The sequence below is a fragment of the Pelobates fuscus genome, chromosome 8, assembly GCF_036172605.1.
Source record: "Pelobates fuscus isolate aPelFus1 chromosome 8, aPelFus1.pri, whole genome shotgun sequence".
Taxonomy (NCBI): Eukaryota; Metazoa; Chordata; class Amphibia; order Anura; family Pelobatidae; genus Pelobates; species Pelobates fuscus.
In genome coordinates, this window is record NC_086324.1 from 86,330,385 (window position 1) to 86,349,430 (window position 19,046).

At 42.0% G+C, this 19,046-nt stretch overlaps 1 protein-coding gene across 3 annotated transcripts in view; it reads left to right on the top strand.

Annotated features, from left to right (window-relative positions):
- Positions 1-19,046, top strand: part of CFAP410 (cilia and flagella associated protein 410) — a 65,749-nt gene that overhangs the window by 40,474 nt on the left and 6,229 nt on the right. For 2 of the 3 annotated variants that reach the window (XM_063428810.1, XM_063428812.1), the window contains exon 5: positions 16,952-17,132. In XM_063428810.1, coding sequence (XP_063284880.1) covers positions 16,952-17,132 — 181 coding nt within the window. The remainder of the gene's footprint in view (positions 1-16,951; positions 17,133-19,046) is intronic. The other variant, XM_063428811.1, reaches the window with a different exon arrangement.

A 19,046-nucleotide genomic window follows, 5' to 3' on the forward strand; every position in this document is an offset into this window, starting at 1 on the left:
TATTGCACACCATGTAGGTAGAAATGCACTTTTTTTTTTTTGGTATATTGGTATTTACTCTTATGCATGATCAAGAATTTAAAACTGGGTCTATAGAAGATCCAGCAAGACTTCAGTGTCCAGTATCTTCTACAGATAGACACACACTTTTGCAATAAGGTGCCATATGCATCTATTGCACATCATGGAAAATGATATCTGTTCCCATCAACCGGTCATGAAATTGTGGCAGAATCTAGACCAACTGCCAAGATCCGCAAATATACTTAAGGCAAATTAGTCCTCACTTTGCCTCAGACATTTAATTTGATTGTGTTGGAATTTCATATAAGTTTCAACACACTCAAAGATTTTTTTCATAAATCTTTATGAAAAGCTGAATATTGACAGAGCCAGTTAAATAAAATGTGCTCTAGAAATCTAAAGCATGTAAATGAAGTGCTAGGTCGGAAGTCTTGTCTTTCAGAGACGAATGCATTTTGTAAATCTAGGAAATCTAATTTCTTAAGGAGCAAGTAAAATGGTAAAAGACATAAGTAAAAAGCTGGAACTTGTATTAACAAGTATGTTTAAGTTATAGATCACCTTTTAAAATTTACAAAAGATTTTACAGATGCTTTTGTTGGTCTTTTCCTGTGGTAATTAAAACTAAGTTGCAAAAAATATTCAAGATGATTGATTTATGGTTTTTTTTTTTTCCCCAGCAATAGAAATTATGCTTAACTAGACAATTTGCTAGGTATTATCTGAAATAACATTTCTGTTTCTGTCAATGAAATCTTGTCCTTATCAGGAAAGATAACAGTTGTATGGTTAGCTATGTTTCCATTTTAAAGTTAACTCCAAATTTAAATCAAAACAGCTTAAAAAAAGCTAAATTCCTCACAATTCTCACCCTGTCGGTTTCACGTTACTGAATATTATTTGCAAAATGGAAAACCTATGCATAGATTAAATCTAATTTATTTAATTTTACGTTCAATGTTTGTAACGGATCACCTGGCACCCCGACTTGGTACCTCCGTTAATGGATGCTCCTAGCGTTTCCTGAGGACTCCAAGCACTCTGGCAGACACCACAATCACCGAACCGATTCAGCATATGAATCTTCTCAAGCATATGAATGCTGTAGACCGTTGAATAGGAACCATACGAATAGGCTTACACTCCTAGCAGTCAACTGGAACAGCATGCAATAAATCCTTCCCCCAATAATGAGACGACACTTCACTTTGAGGGTAAAACAGGAACTCTGGACTGGCACATCCAGCCTGGCTTTTATTACAATGATACACATACAGGCCACACCTAGGGGGAGGCATAAAATAACCAATAGCATAGATGTTACCTCCCACACATCTCCTCCCCTTAGATTAACACTTAACACAATTATACAGTACACACTTTTCCCCAATTCCTGGATGTACCCCAAATACATATGATACACCCCTAAAATCTGATCTGGGTGAGCAACATACTCAAAAATCACCCAGATCGGACCACGGGTTCGGGAGTTAGGAGCAGGCAAAGTTTTGACCGACCGCATGGGTAAAGTATCCGAAAACAGTTCCATGCATTTTGGCCCTGCGGTCGGTCACAAACAAGGGAATAAAAACAGGCGAATTACTTGTGTTATGTAGCCTAAGGGGGATTCGCCTGAATCCCCTAGTTCGTGGGTTTCTTTCTACCGAACGGCGGGCTGTTCGGTAGTTTCCCCACGAAATCCTGGAAGTCTGGAGGTCTCAGCGGTGCTTGCCTAGTCGAGTGTCCGATTTTAGTTCCAGACACTCGACGGCAAAACACCGCTGTTCGGGAGTTTAAGATGGCCGCCGCCACGTGTTCGGCTCCCGAATGGCGTCCACACTGCACGGATTGCCAATTACCCGTTTGCAACATTGTTGCAAACGGTAATTGGAGGCACACTTATGCCTGGGTGGTCTGGTTGTTCGGTAGTTTCACTCAATATAATGAATGGAGTGATTCTACCGAACAATCAGATGAATGCTGCATATATATAACCCAGGTTAACCGAACACATTGTAACATATGTAATATTAAAGGCAGTATATTGAAATATGCTCCACAGTCTTAAAGGGACAGTAGTCACAAAAGTCCCAATATGTCCATAGATGACTTTAAAAGGGCCAGCAGCAGCAATATAAAGTAAATCATGCCCAAATATAGTTCTTTAAATGTACCAATTTTCCAGGGGCCATAGTCAGCAGGTAAGAGGCAGGCAGCCAGGCCCCTCCAATGCCCAGTGGCGAGGTGGGTTCCGCCACAATGTTTTTAACGTTAAATTATTTGTATAGAGTTGACAACTGCAAATTTTGTTGCCGGTTAAGGCAAGGAATTTTGTAGGACTTATTAGCTGCATCCATTTTAAGAGGGAGGTAGCTGTGTCAATTTTAAGGCACTCATTTTAAAAATGGAGGAAAATTATATTAAAAAAAAAAAAAAAAAATGTGTTTACACACATATGTACAGTATCTCACAAAATTGAGTACACCCCTCACATTTTTGTAAACATTCTATTATATCTTTTCATGTGACAACACTGAAGAAAAGACACTCTGCTACAATGTAAAGTTTTAAGTGTACAGCTTGAATAACAGTGTAAATTTGCTGTCCCCTCAAAATAACACAACACACAGCCATTTATGTCTAAACCATTGACAACAAATGTGAGTACACCCCTCAGTGGAAATGTCAAAACTGGGCCCAAAGTGTCAATATTTTGTGAGACAACCATTATTTTCCAGCATTGCCTTAACCCTCATGGGCATGGAGTTCACCAGAGCTTCACAGGTTGCCACTGGAGTCCTCTCCCACTCCTCCATGACGACATCACGGAGCTGGTGGATGTTAGAGACCTTGCGCTTCCCCACCTTCTTTTTGAGGATGCCCCACAGATGCCCAATATGGTTTAGTTCTGGAGACATGCTTGGCAAGTCAATCACCTTTACCTTCAGCTTCTATAGCAAGGCTTTGGTCGTCTTGGAGGTGTGTTTGGGGTTATCATTTTGGAATACTGCCTTACGGCCCAGTCTCCGAAGGGAGGGGATCATGCTCTGCTTCAGTATGTCACAGTACATAAAAAAAATAAAAAAATAAATACACTAAAATGACGATACATTAAAAAGACTGACTCTTACAGGAAAGAGTGATGAGTTAGAGACGGCATACGCCGCTACTCACTGCCCGGCTTATTCAAATATGATAGCAGAAGTTTGGCTTCAGATGCTGAATCTCAGCGTGATTCCCTGAGGTCACTGCAGCATCACGTCCTGAGGAAGCCGGGAAAACTGGCGAAACGCGTAGACGTCACTAAGGGGGCGGAGCCTGCAGCAGCTCGGAGAATCACGCTGAGATTTAGCATCTTAAGCCAAATTTCCACTTCTACAGCATCCACCGAAGCCAGAGTCTCCTGCTATTTGAATAAGCCGGACAGTGAGTAGCGGCGTATGCGTGCCTAACTCTCCACTCTTTCCTGTAAGAGTCAGTCTTTTTAATGTATAACGTGTTTTTAACCCTGGAAAACCTTCTTTGTCATTGTAATACATTTTTGCACTTTGAAGCTAATTGTGCATATTCACTTTATCATTGTATTTCCTTAACCCTATATTTGGGTATATTTGTGGGAACACTATTAATATTGTAAATTAGGCTGTGTTAGGCCTTGTTACAATGCTGCCGCCCATCCCATGTGTTCTCTATTAAGGGTTAATAAGTATATAGGGGTGTATATAAAAAATACCCCTCTCTCTCATTAGAGATATCTTTGTCAGAAGCTCAAGGAAGCAGGCTGAAGGGTCAGTGTTAGGACCCGCTTAGGGGGTCTGCCTTGACGTTGGCAGGTGAGCATTCCCTCCAATGGCCATTGGAGCAACTAAATGACCTCCATTTGTCTAAATATACATAGGGATTAAGGAGAGCGCGCAGGTAACTTTTTTTTTCTTTGGTTTTTACTATTAATATTGTATTTGTTTGCAATCTACACCATTATGTGTTTTTTGTGCATTTCTCTTTATATGTGCTGAGAAATTACCTGCTGGTGGCTATCTAGTGAATACTAAGTATTACCTCTACTTGCCTCATTTTCTCTCACAATTTGCATATATTATAGGCTTATCACCTAAACAGCCACTTATTTTGACATACTGCTCCACTCTTATTTATCATTTTTCTTTGCTTATATTATGTGTGTTTGAGGGTGTCACATTTAGAGTGTGTCAGCAGTGATATATAAAAAATCATACCAACTCTAAGCAGCATTTTAAATTTTCTCCTTTTTTAAAGGGTGCTCCAAAAAATCTATTTCACATGTCACAGTACATGTTGGCATTCATGGTTCCCTCCATGAACTGTAGCTCCCCAATACCGGCAGCACTCATGCAGGCCCAGACCATGACACTCATGCCACCATGCTTGACTGTAGGCAAGACACACTTGTCTTTGTACTCCTCACCTGGTTGCCGCCACACACGCTTGACACCCTTTGAACCAAATACATTTATCTTGGTCTCATCGGACCACAGGACATGGTTCCAGTAATCCTTGTCTTTAGTCTGCTTGTTTTCAGCAAACTGTTTGCAGGCTTTCTTGTGCATCATATTTAGAAGAGGCTTCCTTCTGGGACAACAGCCATGCTGACCAATTTGATACTGTGTGCGGCGTATGGTCTGAACACTGACAAGCCGACCCCCCACCACTTCAACCTCTGCAGCAATACTGGCAGCACTCATACATCTATTTCCCAAAGACAACCTCTGGCTATGACGCTGAGCACGTGCACTCAACTTCTTTGGTCGACAATGGCGAGGTCTGTTTTGAGTGGAACCTGTCCTCTGAAACCGCGGTATGGTCTTGCCCACCATGCTGCAGCTCCGTTTCTGGGTCTTGGCAATCCTTTTATAGCCTAGGCCATATTTATGTAGAGCAACTATTCTTTTTTTCAGATCGTAAGAGAGTTCTTTGCCATGAGGTGCCATGTTGAACTTCCACTGACCATGAGAGAGTGTGAGAGAGAGAACACCAAATTTAACACACCTGCTCCCCATTCACACCAGAGACCTTGTAACACGAACGAGTCACATGACACCGGGGAGGGAAAATGGCTAATTGGGCCCAATTTGGACATTTCTACTTAGGGGTGTACTCACTTTTGTTGCCAACGGTTTAGACATTAATGGCTGTGTGTTGAGTTATATTGAGGGGACAGCAAATGTACACTGTTATACAGACTGCACACTTACAACTTTACATTGTAGCAGAGTGTATTTTCTTCATTGTTGTCACATGAAAATATATGATCTATTTACAAAAATGTGAGGGGTGTTATCACTTTTGTGAGATACTGTATTTGTGTGTGTGTGTGTAAACTATTTTTTAAATATGGAGAGCAAAAAACAGGGCGCAAGAGAATACTGAGAAAGGGCAGCAGCTGAGATAGCCTGCCCTTCGATGGGTCCCCGCTCAGTTCTCAAGCTGGTTTTAGCTCATCTTGTGCCATTACAAAGAGAACATCTCTGAAACATATCAGACGGGTCCCATCTAGTTATATATTTTTTAAATATATTTTCCTCAATGTGTGTGTGTGTGTGTGTGTGTGTATATGTATGTATTTACACACACACACACGTGTCAGTGTTTTAAGGACTTTTGTGCAGATGTCCTTGTGGTTGAACTGAAATATTAGCCTATCGATCTGTGAACCTGTCTTTTTTGGAATAAAGACTTGTAAAATAATTCCTCAACAAGACCCATGAGTGTTGTCTATCTGTGGAAATATATAAATATTACATTTCTAAGTATATATGTGTAATATACATTCAATAAAAATGTCAGTAGTTTAAGAAAATTGTAGAGTGACACTTCCTAACCTTCCTCCCCCGCCTCACAAATAACAAAACAAAATAAATCGAAAATGGTTAATACCCCCGTTTTTCATTGTAAGGCCCTATAAAAATTATTGTAACTGTTCCAGTGCCAAGATCCATTTATCACTCAGCCTGATCCTCCTCTACAGAAGTAACTACTACTTGTATAGTGACCCTTGCAAAAGATGTCAGGGAGGGCATGCTGAGGGGTCAACATGGGAAGCACAGAGGGGGTGGTTGCATGCCGCCATTGGCTGTCTGTCATCCGCGCGCACAGCATGCCCGTGACAGTCGCCATTCATGCACAGAATTGACATTAGCCAGCCTGGAATTCTTGTTCCGGGCTGACTAATGATGCATCAATGACATTTCTGGAGGTGGAGTTTACTCCACTGGCAGCAGAGGGGTTAAAGTCTGTATGTGCTTTGTTAATTAACATGTTTAACTCTTCTCCGTCAGAAACAAGTTATTACAGTGGATATACTTATAAAACCTGTAGAACTGTTAAGCCAAAATTTACAGTTTTAGCCTTAACGTGCAAATTCACTTACTTATTCTTACTCGTTTTAAAAACTACTGCCATATTTTTTGTTGATGACAACTCCTTGTATTTCTCCAACGTAGGGAAATGTGTTATGGCTTTTATTAGTTAGTAGCAGCTGTAAATAGAAGCAAACTTAACCACCTGGCCATGTGATACCAGTATTCTCCTGGAAAGCCTTGTGAGTGAATTGTTTTGCCTGTTCCTCTGTGTTCATGTTCATGAGCCGTGCACAAGATTTGTGAGACTTTTTTTTCATGTGCATTAATTGTCTGTTTGTTTGTGACAACACTGTCTTGTATGTGAGTCTGTCTTTTCCTCCGTAGTTGTAGTTTCTCATTAGATTTAAAGGAACACTATAATGACCGGTATAAAAACATGTATTCCTATCACTATAGCTGTGAAAACACTGTTTAGGGTCCTGCCCCCCTGTAATCAATGTAAAAGGTGAGTTTACTCCGCCAATCCGCCTGCTTGGCTGAGATGGACAAAGTTGATAATCTCAGCCAATCCGATGCTTTTTCATAGAAAAATTGAGGCAAAACACCGCTCTGCACACATCAACATCTCCATATAGAAATGCATTGAATCAATGCATCTCTATGAGGAACGTTCAGTGCCTACATGGAGACACTGAACGTCAGTGCTGCACTAACCAAGGAAGCACCTCTAGTGGCCATCTCTATTTATTTACTTTGTAACATATTGTCGATGATATAACTCTCTACATTCCAAGAACATGCACAATGGGAATTGCTTTGTTACACCCAATATGATTTATTGTGACACTGTTTGTTTTTGTGTTTATGTATGACCAAAACTTCAATAAATAAACAGTAAATTTACTTACCGTAAATTCCTTTTTTCTTAGTATAGTGGCAGAACTTACAAGTGGGATGTTCCTTCTATAGTGGACAAGAAGCTCCCCCTTCTTTTGAAGAGAATTGCATGCCCCACCTGCTGCCCCTATAAATCCTGTACCTTAGAGGAGAACTCCAGTAATACAAAATAACCACACGGAGGCTGAATACTGCAAAGTTATTTAATCCATATAAAAGTGGAGGAAAAGTCAGTACTGTCACTAAGAAAAAAGGAATTTACGGTAAGTAAAATTACTGTTTTTCCTCGCGTACAGTGGCAGTACTTACAAGTGGGGTATAGCAAGATCCCTGCAAAACAAACAAAGGGAGGGAACTTAGAAGGCTACCGCCTGTAGCACCTTACGCCCAAAAGCAGCTTCAGAGGAATAGAATATGTCCATCCTATAATGTTTAATAAAGGTGTGCAATGAAGACCAAGTAGCCGCTTTGCAGCTGTCTTCAGGTGAGGCAGCTGCTTTTTCCGCCCAGGAAGTCGCCATAGCCCTAGTGGAGTGGGCCTTCAATGGTAATCCAATTGGAACCCCTTTGGATTTATAAGCCAACTTAATGGTATCTGTTGGCCATCTGGATAAAGACGGTCTGGAGGCAGTAAAACCTTTGCTAGCGCCCTGAAAGGCGACAAAGAGATGATCCAAGGTCCTAAAGCCTTGTGTTCTCTGAACATAAATTTCCAACGCTCTTCTAATATTAAGGCAATGCCACTTTATTTCCAGATCCGACGAAGGAGATTGGCAGAAGGAAGGCAGAACAATAGGTTGGTTCATAGATGTACTTGACAGAATTTTGGGCAAAAATGAAGGCCTTGGGTGCAGGACCACTTTGTCTTGATGAAAAATAGTAAATTCAGAAGCTGAAGAAAAAGCCTGAATTTCCCCTACCCTTCTGACTGAGGTGATTGCCACTAGGAACGCCGTCTTGATAGTAAGCAGTTTCAGGGGAACCTCTTGTAACGGTTCAAACGGTGGTTCACAAAGGGCTTGAAGAACCAAGTACAAATCCCAGGTAGGAAAAGGAGAGAGCTTGGGAGACGCTTCAGATGTATCGATTTAGAAAAAACGGTGGATAAGCAAGTCTGAGGCAATGTCACGAACCAGGAAGTGACTTAATGCCGAGATCTGGCCCTTGAAGAGCAGGACGGCTAGAATCCTTGCTTTCTCCCATCTTATCTTTTGAACATTCCTTGGAATTAAAGCTATAGGAGGGAAAACGTAACCCATGTTGTATTTCCAAGTGGTCGATAGGCCATCTAAGAAGTCTGGGAAATCTTGTGCTTGGAGGGAAGCAAAAGTAGGGACTTTCCTGTTTCTCCTCGTGGCCATAAGGTTGATAACCGGAAGGCCGAAGCGGATAACCAACTCCAAGAAAATTCGGTTTAAAAGGGACCAGTCTGCCTGAGACCAATGACGCCTGCTGAGGTTGTCTGCGATTATGTTCAGAGACCCTCTGATTTGAGTAGTCGAGATCGCGACTGTAACGGCACCCCCTCTCATAAAAAGGGGTTAAAAGCTGTTTAGTAGATCTTCCCTTCCAGAGACACAGGCATAGCTACTGTAGACACCAATCCACCGAACCGGAGAAGCATATGAATGCCGTAAACAGACGAACCGGAACCATACGAATGCTGTAAACAGCCGAATAGGAAAACCCATACGAAAGGTTTACACTCCTAGCAGTCGAACTGGAACAGCATACAATAAATCCCCCCAAGAACGAGAAAAAGTGAACAGACAGAGCTGTGGGTTTATTGTTCTTATATACACATTAGTACCACCCACAGGGTTTTGGAAAACAACCAATAAACACGTACAATAAACTCAGACACTCCCACACAAAGTCCTCCCCTCTGCCTGTGATACAATTATCTTACACAATGGGTAATGTAATTATCACAGGCAGAGAAATACAGTTTTTCAACATTATTCATAACTTTTATAAGTATGCATCACATTCACATAACACTTACATTTTCAGATTCAGCATACTCCAAATACAAACATATGTCAAAATCATCAAAATTGGTCCATTGGTTCAAAAGATAGATCAAAGTCATTTGTGACCAAAAGAAGCATGGCTTTTCTACCCAAAACCAGTTCCACAGAGTCTTCTATCCTGGAGATAATTGAGAAGTAATCCAATTCTCTCCAAGGACAGAGGCAAAGCTCCATTAGCCACATGGTAGCAAAATATAGTAAAATACTATAAAATACACAAGGTTACATTTATTACATAAAATACAGACATGCAACATATCCCCAGATAGCTTACGTCTGAGCACACATTATTACTGAATGGCTCTCAGACCACACACATACAGTTCAATTGCCATGGAGCCAAAGTCTTTTATTACATGAATAGGCTCCATGGCATAGCTATCTGGGTTAAATGAGTTCATTCAGTAAATCCGAGAATCTACCGAACGCCAGAGCAGAAATAAATGAATAGACCTTTCTGCATAGGAAAATAAAGTATTTAAATGCCATAGTCAAAAGGCAACAGGCAGGCAACCGGGCTCCTCCAATGCACAGTGGCGAGATTGGTCTTGTCACAGCGACTAGTCTTGATTGGACCCAAGACATGATGCGGTAGCATAGGTCTCGTAGAGATTTCACTCTTGTGCCTCCTTGGTGGTTTACGTAAGCCACTGTTGTGGCATTGTCTGACTGGATCCTTACTGCCCGATTGGCGATAATTGGACCGAAAGACTTTAGGGCCTTCCATACTGCTTTCAACTCTCTGAAGTTGGAGGAAGCGTTTGTATCTTCCCAATTCCAAACTCCTTGACTGAAACTAGAGCCTAGATGGGCGCCCCACCCTGTCTGGGAAGCATCTGTGGTAATCGTAATCCAACTTTTTTGTGCGAAAGAGAGGCCTTTTGAAATGTTGTTTTTGTCATTCCACCAAATTAGTTGTTTCTTCACAACTTTGGATAGGTGAAAGGCCTATTCTAGATCCTCCTGTTGTCTTGACCACTGAGAAAGAATGCCCCATTGTAAAATTCTGCTTTTGCCCAAGCCGCTGCTGGGATTGCAGAAGTGAGGAGTCCCAGTACACTCATTGCTTCTCTGATGGAGCTTGAGTCTTTCTGTAGACCTGACACAGCTTTGCAAATCCGTCTTTATTTCGACCTTGAAAGAAAAAGAGACTGGGACCTTGAGTCTACGCGGAGTCCCAGGAATTCCAGACATAATGAAGGAATCAACTTTTTTTTAGGTTTAGGAGCCAACCATGTTCTTCCAAAACCTTGATAGCGATCTTGATGTGTGAACTTAGGAGCTGTTCTGATTGGGCTTTCAAGAACCAATCGTCCCGGTACGGAACTATAGAGATACCTCTCAGGTGTAAAGATGCTGCTATGAGAGCCAGGATCTTTGTAAATATGCGAGGGGCTCATGACAGGCCAAAGGGTAGCGCCTTGAACTGAAAGTGGAGAATCCTTCGTCTTCCTGTTAAAGCAAATCTTAGGAACTTCCAGGAAGACTCCGATACCGGTACATGGAGGTAAGCATCTTTCAGGTCCAATTTTGCCATGAATTCTCCCTTCTGTGGGATGTGAATGATAGACAGGATATTTTCCATACGAAATTTTTGATACGGTATGCCAGCATTGACCTTCTTGAGGTCTAGGATAGGTCGGAAGGATCTGTCTGTTTTTTGCACCAAGAACAGGCAAGAGTAGACTCCCTGAAATTCCCCTTGCTTGGGTACATTCTCTACCACATCCTGGCGTAAAAGGACAAGGGATTCTGCCAGTAGTGCCTCCGATTTCTTTATTGACGGATAACTTGAAAGCAGGAAAGATGGTTGTGGTATCGCAGAAAACTTGATTCTGTAACCTTCTGAAATGGTTCTTAGAATCAAAAAATTTGATGTTATATTCTTCCATTTGTGAGCGAAGAACCGAAGGCGTCCTCCTACCCTCTTGGCGTCAACATTTCCTCTTTTTATCATGCTTGTTGAGATCATGTCTAGACCATTGTCTGCCGGTTTCACCTTGCTTCTCAAATTTACAAAATCTCCCTTGGTAACGAAAAGAACGATGACCCCTGAACTGTTTATATTTCTGAGGTCTCGAATCTTGAGTTAAAGCCTTCTTTGTTTCAGACATTTGCCTAATAATGTCTTCCAATGGAGTACCAAAAAGTTTGTTTCTCTCGAAGGGTAGTTCACATAAGGCGGCTTTAGAGGCTGAATCTGCTTGCTGACCTTGGGAAGATCTTCCCATTTTTCTTTAGACTGCAGTTTGGAAATAAGTTTGAATTGCTTCGAAATAAAAGCATGTCTTTCTGGATTCTTCCACTCTCCTTGTAGGAGATCTATTAGTTTGGGATGCATCAGGAAGCCTTTAACCTCACCCTCTTGTAGGTTTAGGTTCCTGCACAGCTGTCACAACCTCTTTTTATAAACCTTTTTAGCTCTTCTGGTTGAAATCCTTCCTCCACACTTGAAGCCAGACTGGAAATATCTGAAGGAGAGGATGATGAACATTCCCCTGATGAGGGCTCAGACAGGGAAGGAGATCTCTCCTACATTTCTTTGTCTGCTTTTCTTGAAGAACAGCTGGTACGTCTTTTTTTTATGGAATCTTTGGAAGATTCAAAGGCTGGTGACACGGAGAACCTGGACTGTACACCCACCCTTGGGGTCAGATAGGCTCTGCACCGCTTTATAGCCCAAAACTTTTCAAAAGATGCCAAAATTACTGACACAGTTCTGTGCATGCGCAGTAGCGCAATTCGGTGTTCAGTGGAACGCAATACCTCCCGGGCGTGCGTTCCAGTGCTGTGCGCATGCGTTTGGGATAATTGGTGGGAGGTCCGCCCAGGACTTCCCCAGATGGTGCCACAAAACAGACTTCCGGAAGTATGCTTGCCGCTCAGTTCCCGCCCGGGGAGCTATCGGGCACTCGCCTCCCCGATCAGCAGTCTGTGCTGACCGCACCATTCTCCACCTGGACCTTGGAGGAGCTGTCCGTCCCGTTGCCGGGACAAGAAGAACTGGAGTTTTCCTCTAAGGTACAGGATTTATAGGGGCAGCCGGCGGGGCACGCAGTTATCTTCAAAGGAAGGGGGAGCTTCTTGTCCACTATAGAAGGAACATCCCACTTGTAAGTACTGCCACTATACGTGAGGAAAAAAATAAAATGAAAATCTGTGTAAATGTAACACTGAATGGAAGGGTGGCGCCAGTGAGTCTCCAAACACTGTAGCTACTTCAATGAAATGTAGCAGTTACAGTGCCTACAGTGTCCCTTTAAATTAAGGTAATGATAGACATGTTTAAGCATGAACACCAGTTGATCTATTTTCCTCATATAAGAGCAATAAAAAAAAAAAATGTTTTTGTAAAGTTGGCCTGAAAACCTATACAGATGTTATTATAGGATTCCGTGAGCCTATAAGATACAATGGTTTATTTATGCACTGCATAATTTGAAAATGTAAGTCTCCTGGCAAGGTTTTCACCTAAGATAATATCATCTTGATGAACAATATGTTTGGAAGAATGGGCAACAGATGCATCCTGAAAATGAAGATTGATAGCTACATTTTGCAGGTTTCTGCCCATTTTGTGAAAGCTTAAATTCAATATATTTATTTATGTCCGTTCTGAAGTGCTTGCTTTTCTGAGAAATGTTATTCAGAATACATTTAACTAGATCAAGGCAAAAGAATCTGGAAAATAATATATAAATCAAGAAGAGAATCTTAGCTAGCAATATTTACTAAGCCGTTAAATGAGTTGGATAGATGTTTAAAAATACCTAGCTATTCAATAGAGGCTATCAATCAGTATACCAACTCTTTAGTGCAACTGTAGCTCAAAACCAAAAAAGTGAACTGCTGTTTTTGTGGAGATATATTGATTGACTGAATCCTAAAAATAAAAATTCATGTTCGCTGTTTAAGACTTTGCAGCTAACACAATTAATGCCTCCCCCAACTCGCATTAATATTAAAAGCCTTGCTACATTGTATTCTCACCAGTTGTCCTGACAGAATCCAGAAGGCAGGAGTTCTCCCTAACCGTTTCAGTGACCACTGTCTAGTTTACTGCATACGCAAAATAAACGCCACTATATCCCCTCCCAAGATTATAATCACCAGGTCTTTCAAGAAATGTAATCTTGTATCCTTTCAAAACGGTCTCAAGAACATTCCATGGCACATATTAAGTCTAATCCCAGATCTGGATTCTGCAATTGCATATTTTTTGTCTGAGCTCTTGCGTGTTTGGAATTTGCATGCCCCTCTGCATAAAGTGCAAATAAAAGGGACACACCTGCCCTGGGTTACAGCTGGCCTCATTCAAATGTACCAGTTTAGAGATTCACTGTAGTCAAAGTTTAAGCGCACTGGCTGAAGGGAAAAAAGTATTTGATCCCCTGCTGATTTTGAACGTTTGCCCACTGACAAAGAAATGATCAGTCTATATTTTATTGGTAGGTGTATTTTAACAGTGAGAGACAGGATAACAAAAAAAATAAGTATTTAACCTCTTCGACTTAGTACTTGGTGGCAAAACCCTTGTTGGCAATCATAGAGGTCAGACATTTCTTGTAGTTGGCCACCAGGTTTGCACACCTCTGAGGAGGGATTTTGTCCCACTCCTCTTTGCAGATCCTCTCCAAGTCATTAACGTTTTGAGGCTGACGTTTTGGCAACTCGAACCTTCAGCTCCCTCCACACATTTTCTATGGGATTAAGGTCTGGAGACTGGCTAGGCCACTCCAGGACCTTAATGTGCTTCTTCTTGAGCCACTCCTTTGTTGCCTTGGCTTTGTGTTTTGGGTCATTGTCATGCTAAAATACCCATCCACGTCCCATTTTCAATGCCCTGGCTGAGGGTAGGAGGTTCTCACCCAAGATTTGATGATACATGGCCCCGTCCATCGTCCCTTTGATGCGGTGCAGTTGTCCTGTCCCCTTAGCAGAAAAATACCCCCAAGCATGTTTCTACCTCTATGTTTGACGTGGGGATGGTGTTCTTGGGGTCATAGACAACATTCCTCCTCCTCCAAACACGGCGAGTTGAGTTGATGCCGAAGAGCTTGATTTTGGTCTAATCTGACCACAACACTTTCACCCAGTTCTCCTCTGAATTTTTCAGATGTTCATTGGCAAACTTTAGACGGCCTGTACATGTGCTTTCTTGAGCAGGGGGACCTTGTGGGCGCTGCAGAATTTCAGTCCTTCACGGCATAGTGTGGAACCAATTGTGAGATCTTCCATGGAGACCAGACCGAGGGAGACTGACAATTATTTTGTGTTTCTTCCATTTGCGAATAATCTTACCAGCTATTGTCACGTTCTCACCAAGCTGCTTGTCGATGGTCTTGTAGCCCATTCCACCCTTGTGTAGGTCTACAATGTTGTCCCTGACATCCTTGGACAGCTCTTTGGCCTTGGCGATAGTGGAGAGTTTGGAATCTGATTGCGTCTGTGGACAGGTGTCTTTTTTACAGGTAACGAGCTGAGATTAGGAGCACTCCCTTTAAGACAGTGCTCCCAATCTCAGCTTTTTACCTGTATAAAAGACACCTGGGAGCCAGAAATCTTGCTGATTGATAGGGGATCAAATACTTACTTCACTCATTGACATGCAAATCAATTTATAACTTTTTTTTTACATGTGTTTTTCTGGATTTATTTTTTGTTATTCTGTCTCTCATTGTTAAAATACACCTACAATTAAAATTATAGACTGATCATTTCTTTGTCAGTGGGCAAACGTTCAAAACTAGAAGGGGATCAAATACTTTTTTATATTTTATAATCTCCAGATAATGTTTTTGATATACAAGAAAATGTTACAAAATCAACCGCATAAGAATTAAATGAACCCATTTAAAGGAAAATTGCAATCTCGTATCCAATATTTATATACCTGTTAGCAAATGCTGATAGCCGTTAACAATGCTGATGCGATCATAGGCGTGCGCACAGGGTGTGCCGGGTGTGCCTGGGCACACCCTAATCCCCGCGGCACGCCTATGTATTGAGACCGGCAGGGGAGATCTCGGGATCTCCCCTGTCGGCTCATGCAGAGCCGGCGCTATCCGAGCGCCGGCTCTGCTCTAAGCCTCCCTCCCCACCGACCCACAGGCAGGGAGGGAGGCAGGAGAGGACCCGGGGAGCTCTTGCCAGCAGCTCCGCCGGGTCCTCTCGCGGGATTCTGAGCGTTGCCGCGGTTACCGCAGCAACGCTCAGATCTCGCGAGAGTGAACTCTAGCCTGCATGGCTAGAGTTCACTCTCCACTGGACCACCAGGGAAGGCAGCAGCATAAATGATCCCCCCTCCTAGGCATAATGTAAGAAGGGAGGGGGGATATTAAGAAATCTGCCCCCACCTCCACTGGACCACCAGGGAAGGCAGCAGCAGAAATGATCCCCCCTCCCTACATAAGGTAAGAAGGGAGGGGGGATATTTACCAAACGGCCCCCACACAATACACTCAATCCCCCAAACATACAGCACACACACACAGCACCCACATACAGCACACAAACAGCACCCTCGCACACACATCACCCTTACACATACACACTAACAGCACCCTTACACACACACACACACACACACACACTAACAGCACCCTCACATATACACACTAACAGCACCCTTACACACACACACACACACACACACACAGCACCCTTACACACACATACAGCACCCTTACACACACATACAACGCCCTTACACACACAGCGCCCTCACACACACATCACCCTCACATATACACACTAAAAGCACCCTTACACACACACAGCGCCTTCACACACACACAGCGCCCTCACACACAGCGCTCCTTAAACACACAGCACCCTTACACACATCGCCCTCACACACACAGCACCCTTACACACACAGCGTCTACACACACACACACACACACACACACAGCAGTATATATATATATATATATATATATATATATATGCGGCGTGTGTTTTTGTGCTTTAGGGTGCACACCCTTATACAATAGGCTGCGCACGCCTATGGATGCGATCATATTCCCACAGTTCCAATACTTTTGATACAAATTTTACTATCATGGTTTTGGTGAAAATAGACACTATACCTTAAATTAAACAGTCAAGTGATGGCAATCCATCACTGCATCAATCCATTAGGTGTTAAAGTATTCAATTCGAATATCCACCTCATTTCAGCTTGTCCCAACCTCTGTATAAAATTGCCTCCACTCCAAACAACTACGTATAAGAATATGTAAACATACGCATAATATGACAGTTTTCACAACGTCAAGTCTCTTTGCACTTTAAAGAAGTCCATAATTAAACCACTAAACCATTGAAAAATGATTTAACACCAGAAGGTGAGCCAGTGTCAAAGGACTCCAGGCACTTCATTGATATTGCCAGTGTGCTCCTTTAGCGACAACAATCTTGAATGCAGTCATTTTCAGGCAGTCCAGGATGTGTTAGGAAGAAACAAAGCTTCCCTAAAGTTCTGACAACATTCATATAACACCTTATCTTTGGTCTCTTTTTTTTATGATGTTTCCAAACAGTGTTGATGGCATTATGTTTCCATATGTGACTCTTTACCATTATCTAGTCTATAAATATTTTTACATTTCTAAAAAATTCCTTTAATACATTACTGAAATAGTCTTTATTTTACAGCAGTAACAGAGGAAGAAGTGGCACAGTCCATGACAGAAGGTGAAAACATCACAACAACGCCTTCTGAAAATCTAGAGAATACAGAAAATGGTCAACTTGAGACAACTGCAGACCAAACCAGTGCTGAGGCTACCTCAGAGACAGACACAGACTTGCTGAACTTTAGCATGGAGGAAACAAAGTAAGAATTTGCACTCAAAAAATAGAATAGAATTTAAAGGTGTATTTAATTATTGATAATTAATGGATTTCATAGGTATTTCATGAGTATTTAAATATATACAAAAAAACGTGAAAAAATAAATAATGTAGATCGAATAAATCCTATAGCAACAAATATGATTACATGTAAAAAAAGAGATCCTTACAAGAGCTGACTCACTGATATACAGTAAATGTTTAAACTCTATAGTATCATGAAAAATTCCAAATCTGGAATATTGACAAATACTGACAAGGAAATATATGCAATAGTGGGAAAAAAGTAGAAAAAAATGTTTCATTGAAAAACTGAAAAAAATGCATAAAAAATAAAAAATGTATATACAGTCCCAGTGTGTACACACTATTGTATTTGGGTGGATCTCACCAATATGTCCTGTTGAAAAAAAGGTCCAATTCCAAGTAATGCTGCCATACTTTGTTGTCCCAATTGTCAAGACTGTTCCTTCTTAGTTAATGTACAGCTATATGTCCTTGGCAGGTCCTGGTCAGATGTGTCCAGAGAGCAGACTCTTGAGAAGACGGCTGCGCGCTCGGGACCCTTCAGTCCCTTCGGTGGCCCTGTGTAGGTGAAGGAAAGAGTGATGTGTCCGCATTTATGAAGGCATTGGGCGCGCCCGCTTGTTTGTGCGTGTCGCGCCCGAATGATATCATGACGTCATTAACGTGTTACTCTCCGTGTGCGCATGCGTGTGACTGCTTCACCAGCGCATGCGTCTCCCATTGAATGCGCTCATATGCGTTATACCGGAGGAAAATGTAGCCAATTAATTCTTATGTGTCCAATTTTCTAAGTTGTAGTATCCATATTGTATGCAGTGTACAACCACATATGTCAATGTGTACTATTGCCACTGTGGCGAAACCGACCTCGCCACGTGTCCTTGGAGGGGGCTGCTTGCCCGCCTCTTGCCTTTGGACTATGGCCCTGCAGGTTAAACTGTTTATTTTCCCTGCAGAAAGGCTTATTCGTGTGATCTGAGTACCATTCATCTAATAATGTGCAGTCAGATCAAAGCTATCTGGGGATATGTAGAAATGTGTGTTTTATGTACTAAATGTATCAGTATGTATTTTTATGCGAATGTGATGTATATTTTGGGAGTTATGAATGTTGTGTAAAAACTGTATTTTCCCTACCTATGATAATTGTATTTTCCTGTGTGTACAGATAATTAGTTTACAGGTAGAGGGGAGGGCTATGTGTGGGATGTAACTATTGTGTGATTGGTTAATGTACGTTACTGTGTGTGTCCCTCCCCTTCATGGGAGCACCTAATAAAAAGGGCTGCAAGCTAGCAGCCAGGGAGTTCTATTTTTACCCTCAACTTGAGTCCTGTCTCTTATTGGGGGAATCTGCTACAAGGGATTGCTATGCTAGGCATATTCCCTTGCTATAATCACTGAGCTCTTGTAAGAGCTTGTTTCTGCTTCGTTCTGAAGGGAGATAGCTGCAGCCTGCGGTGCTTATGGTGTCTGGTGGAGTGCTTGGAGTCCTCTGGAAGCGCTAGGAGCATCTTTCAACGGAGGTACCCAGTCGGGGTGCCAGTTGATCCGTTACAGCCACATTACCAGTTCCACCCTAATTTATACAAAGGGGTGTAAAAATACAGTACAAGAATGTAAACAAACATAAAAAGCACATAAAAACACATAAATGTTCACTCTTTACAAAATATATATGTGTATAAATTTATACATGGTCCGGGTACAATGATGGGGTAGACCCCTCGAACACCAGAGGAGAGTGTCCACGGGCTGCTGTACGGATCGAGATCTTGTCTTGCAACGTTTGAAACCGGATGATCAGGTCTGCCGTCACCTCCGCTGGTGCAGATGTTGGTTTCGGCAATCGGAACATGCCCTCAGGCTT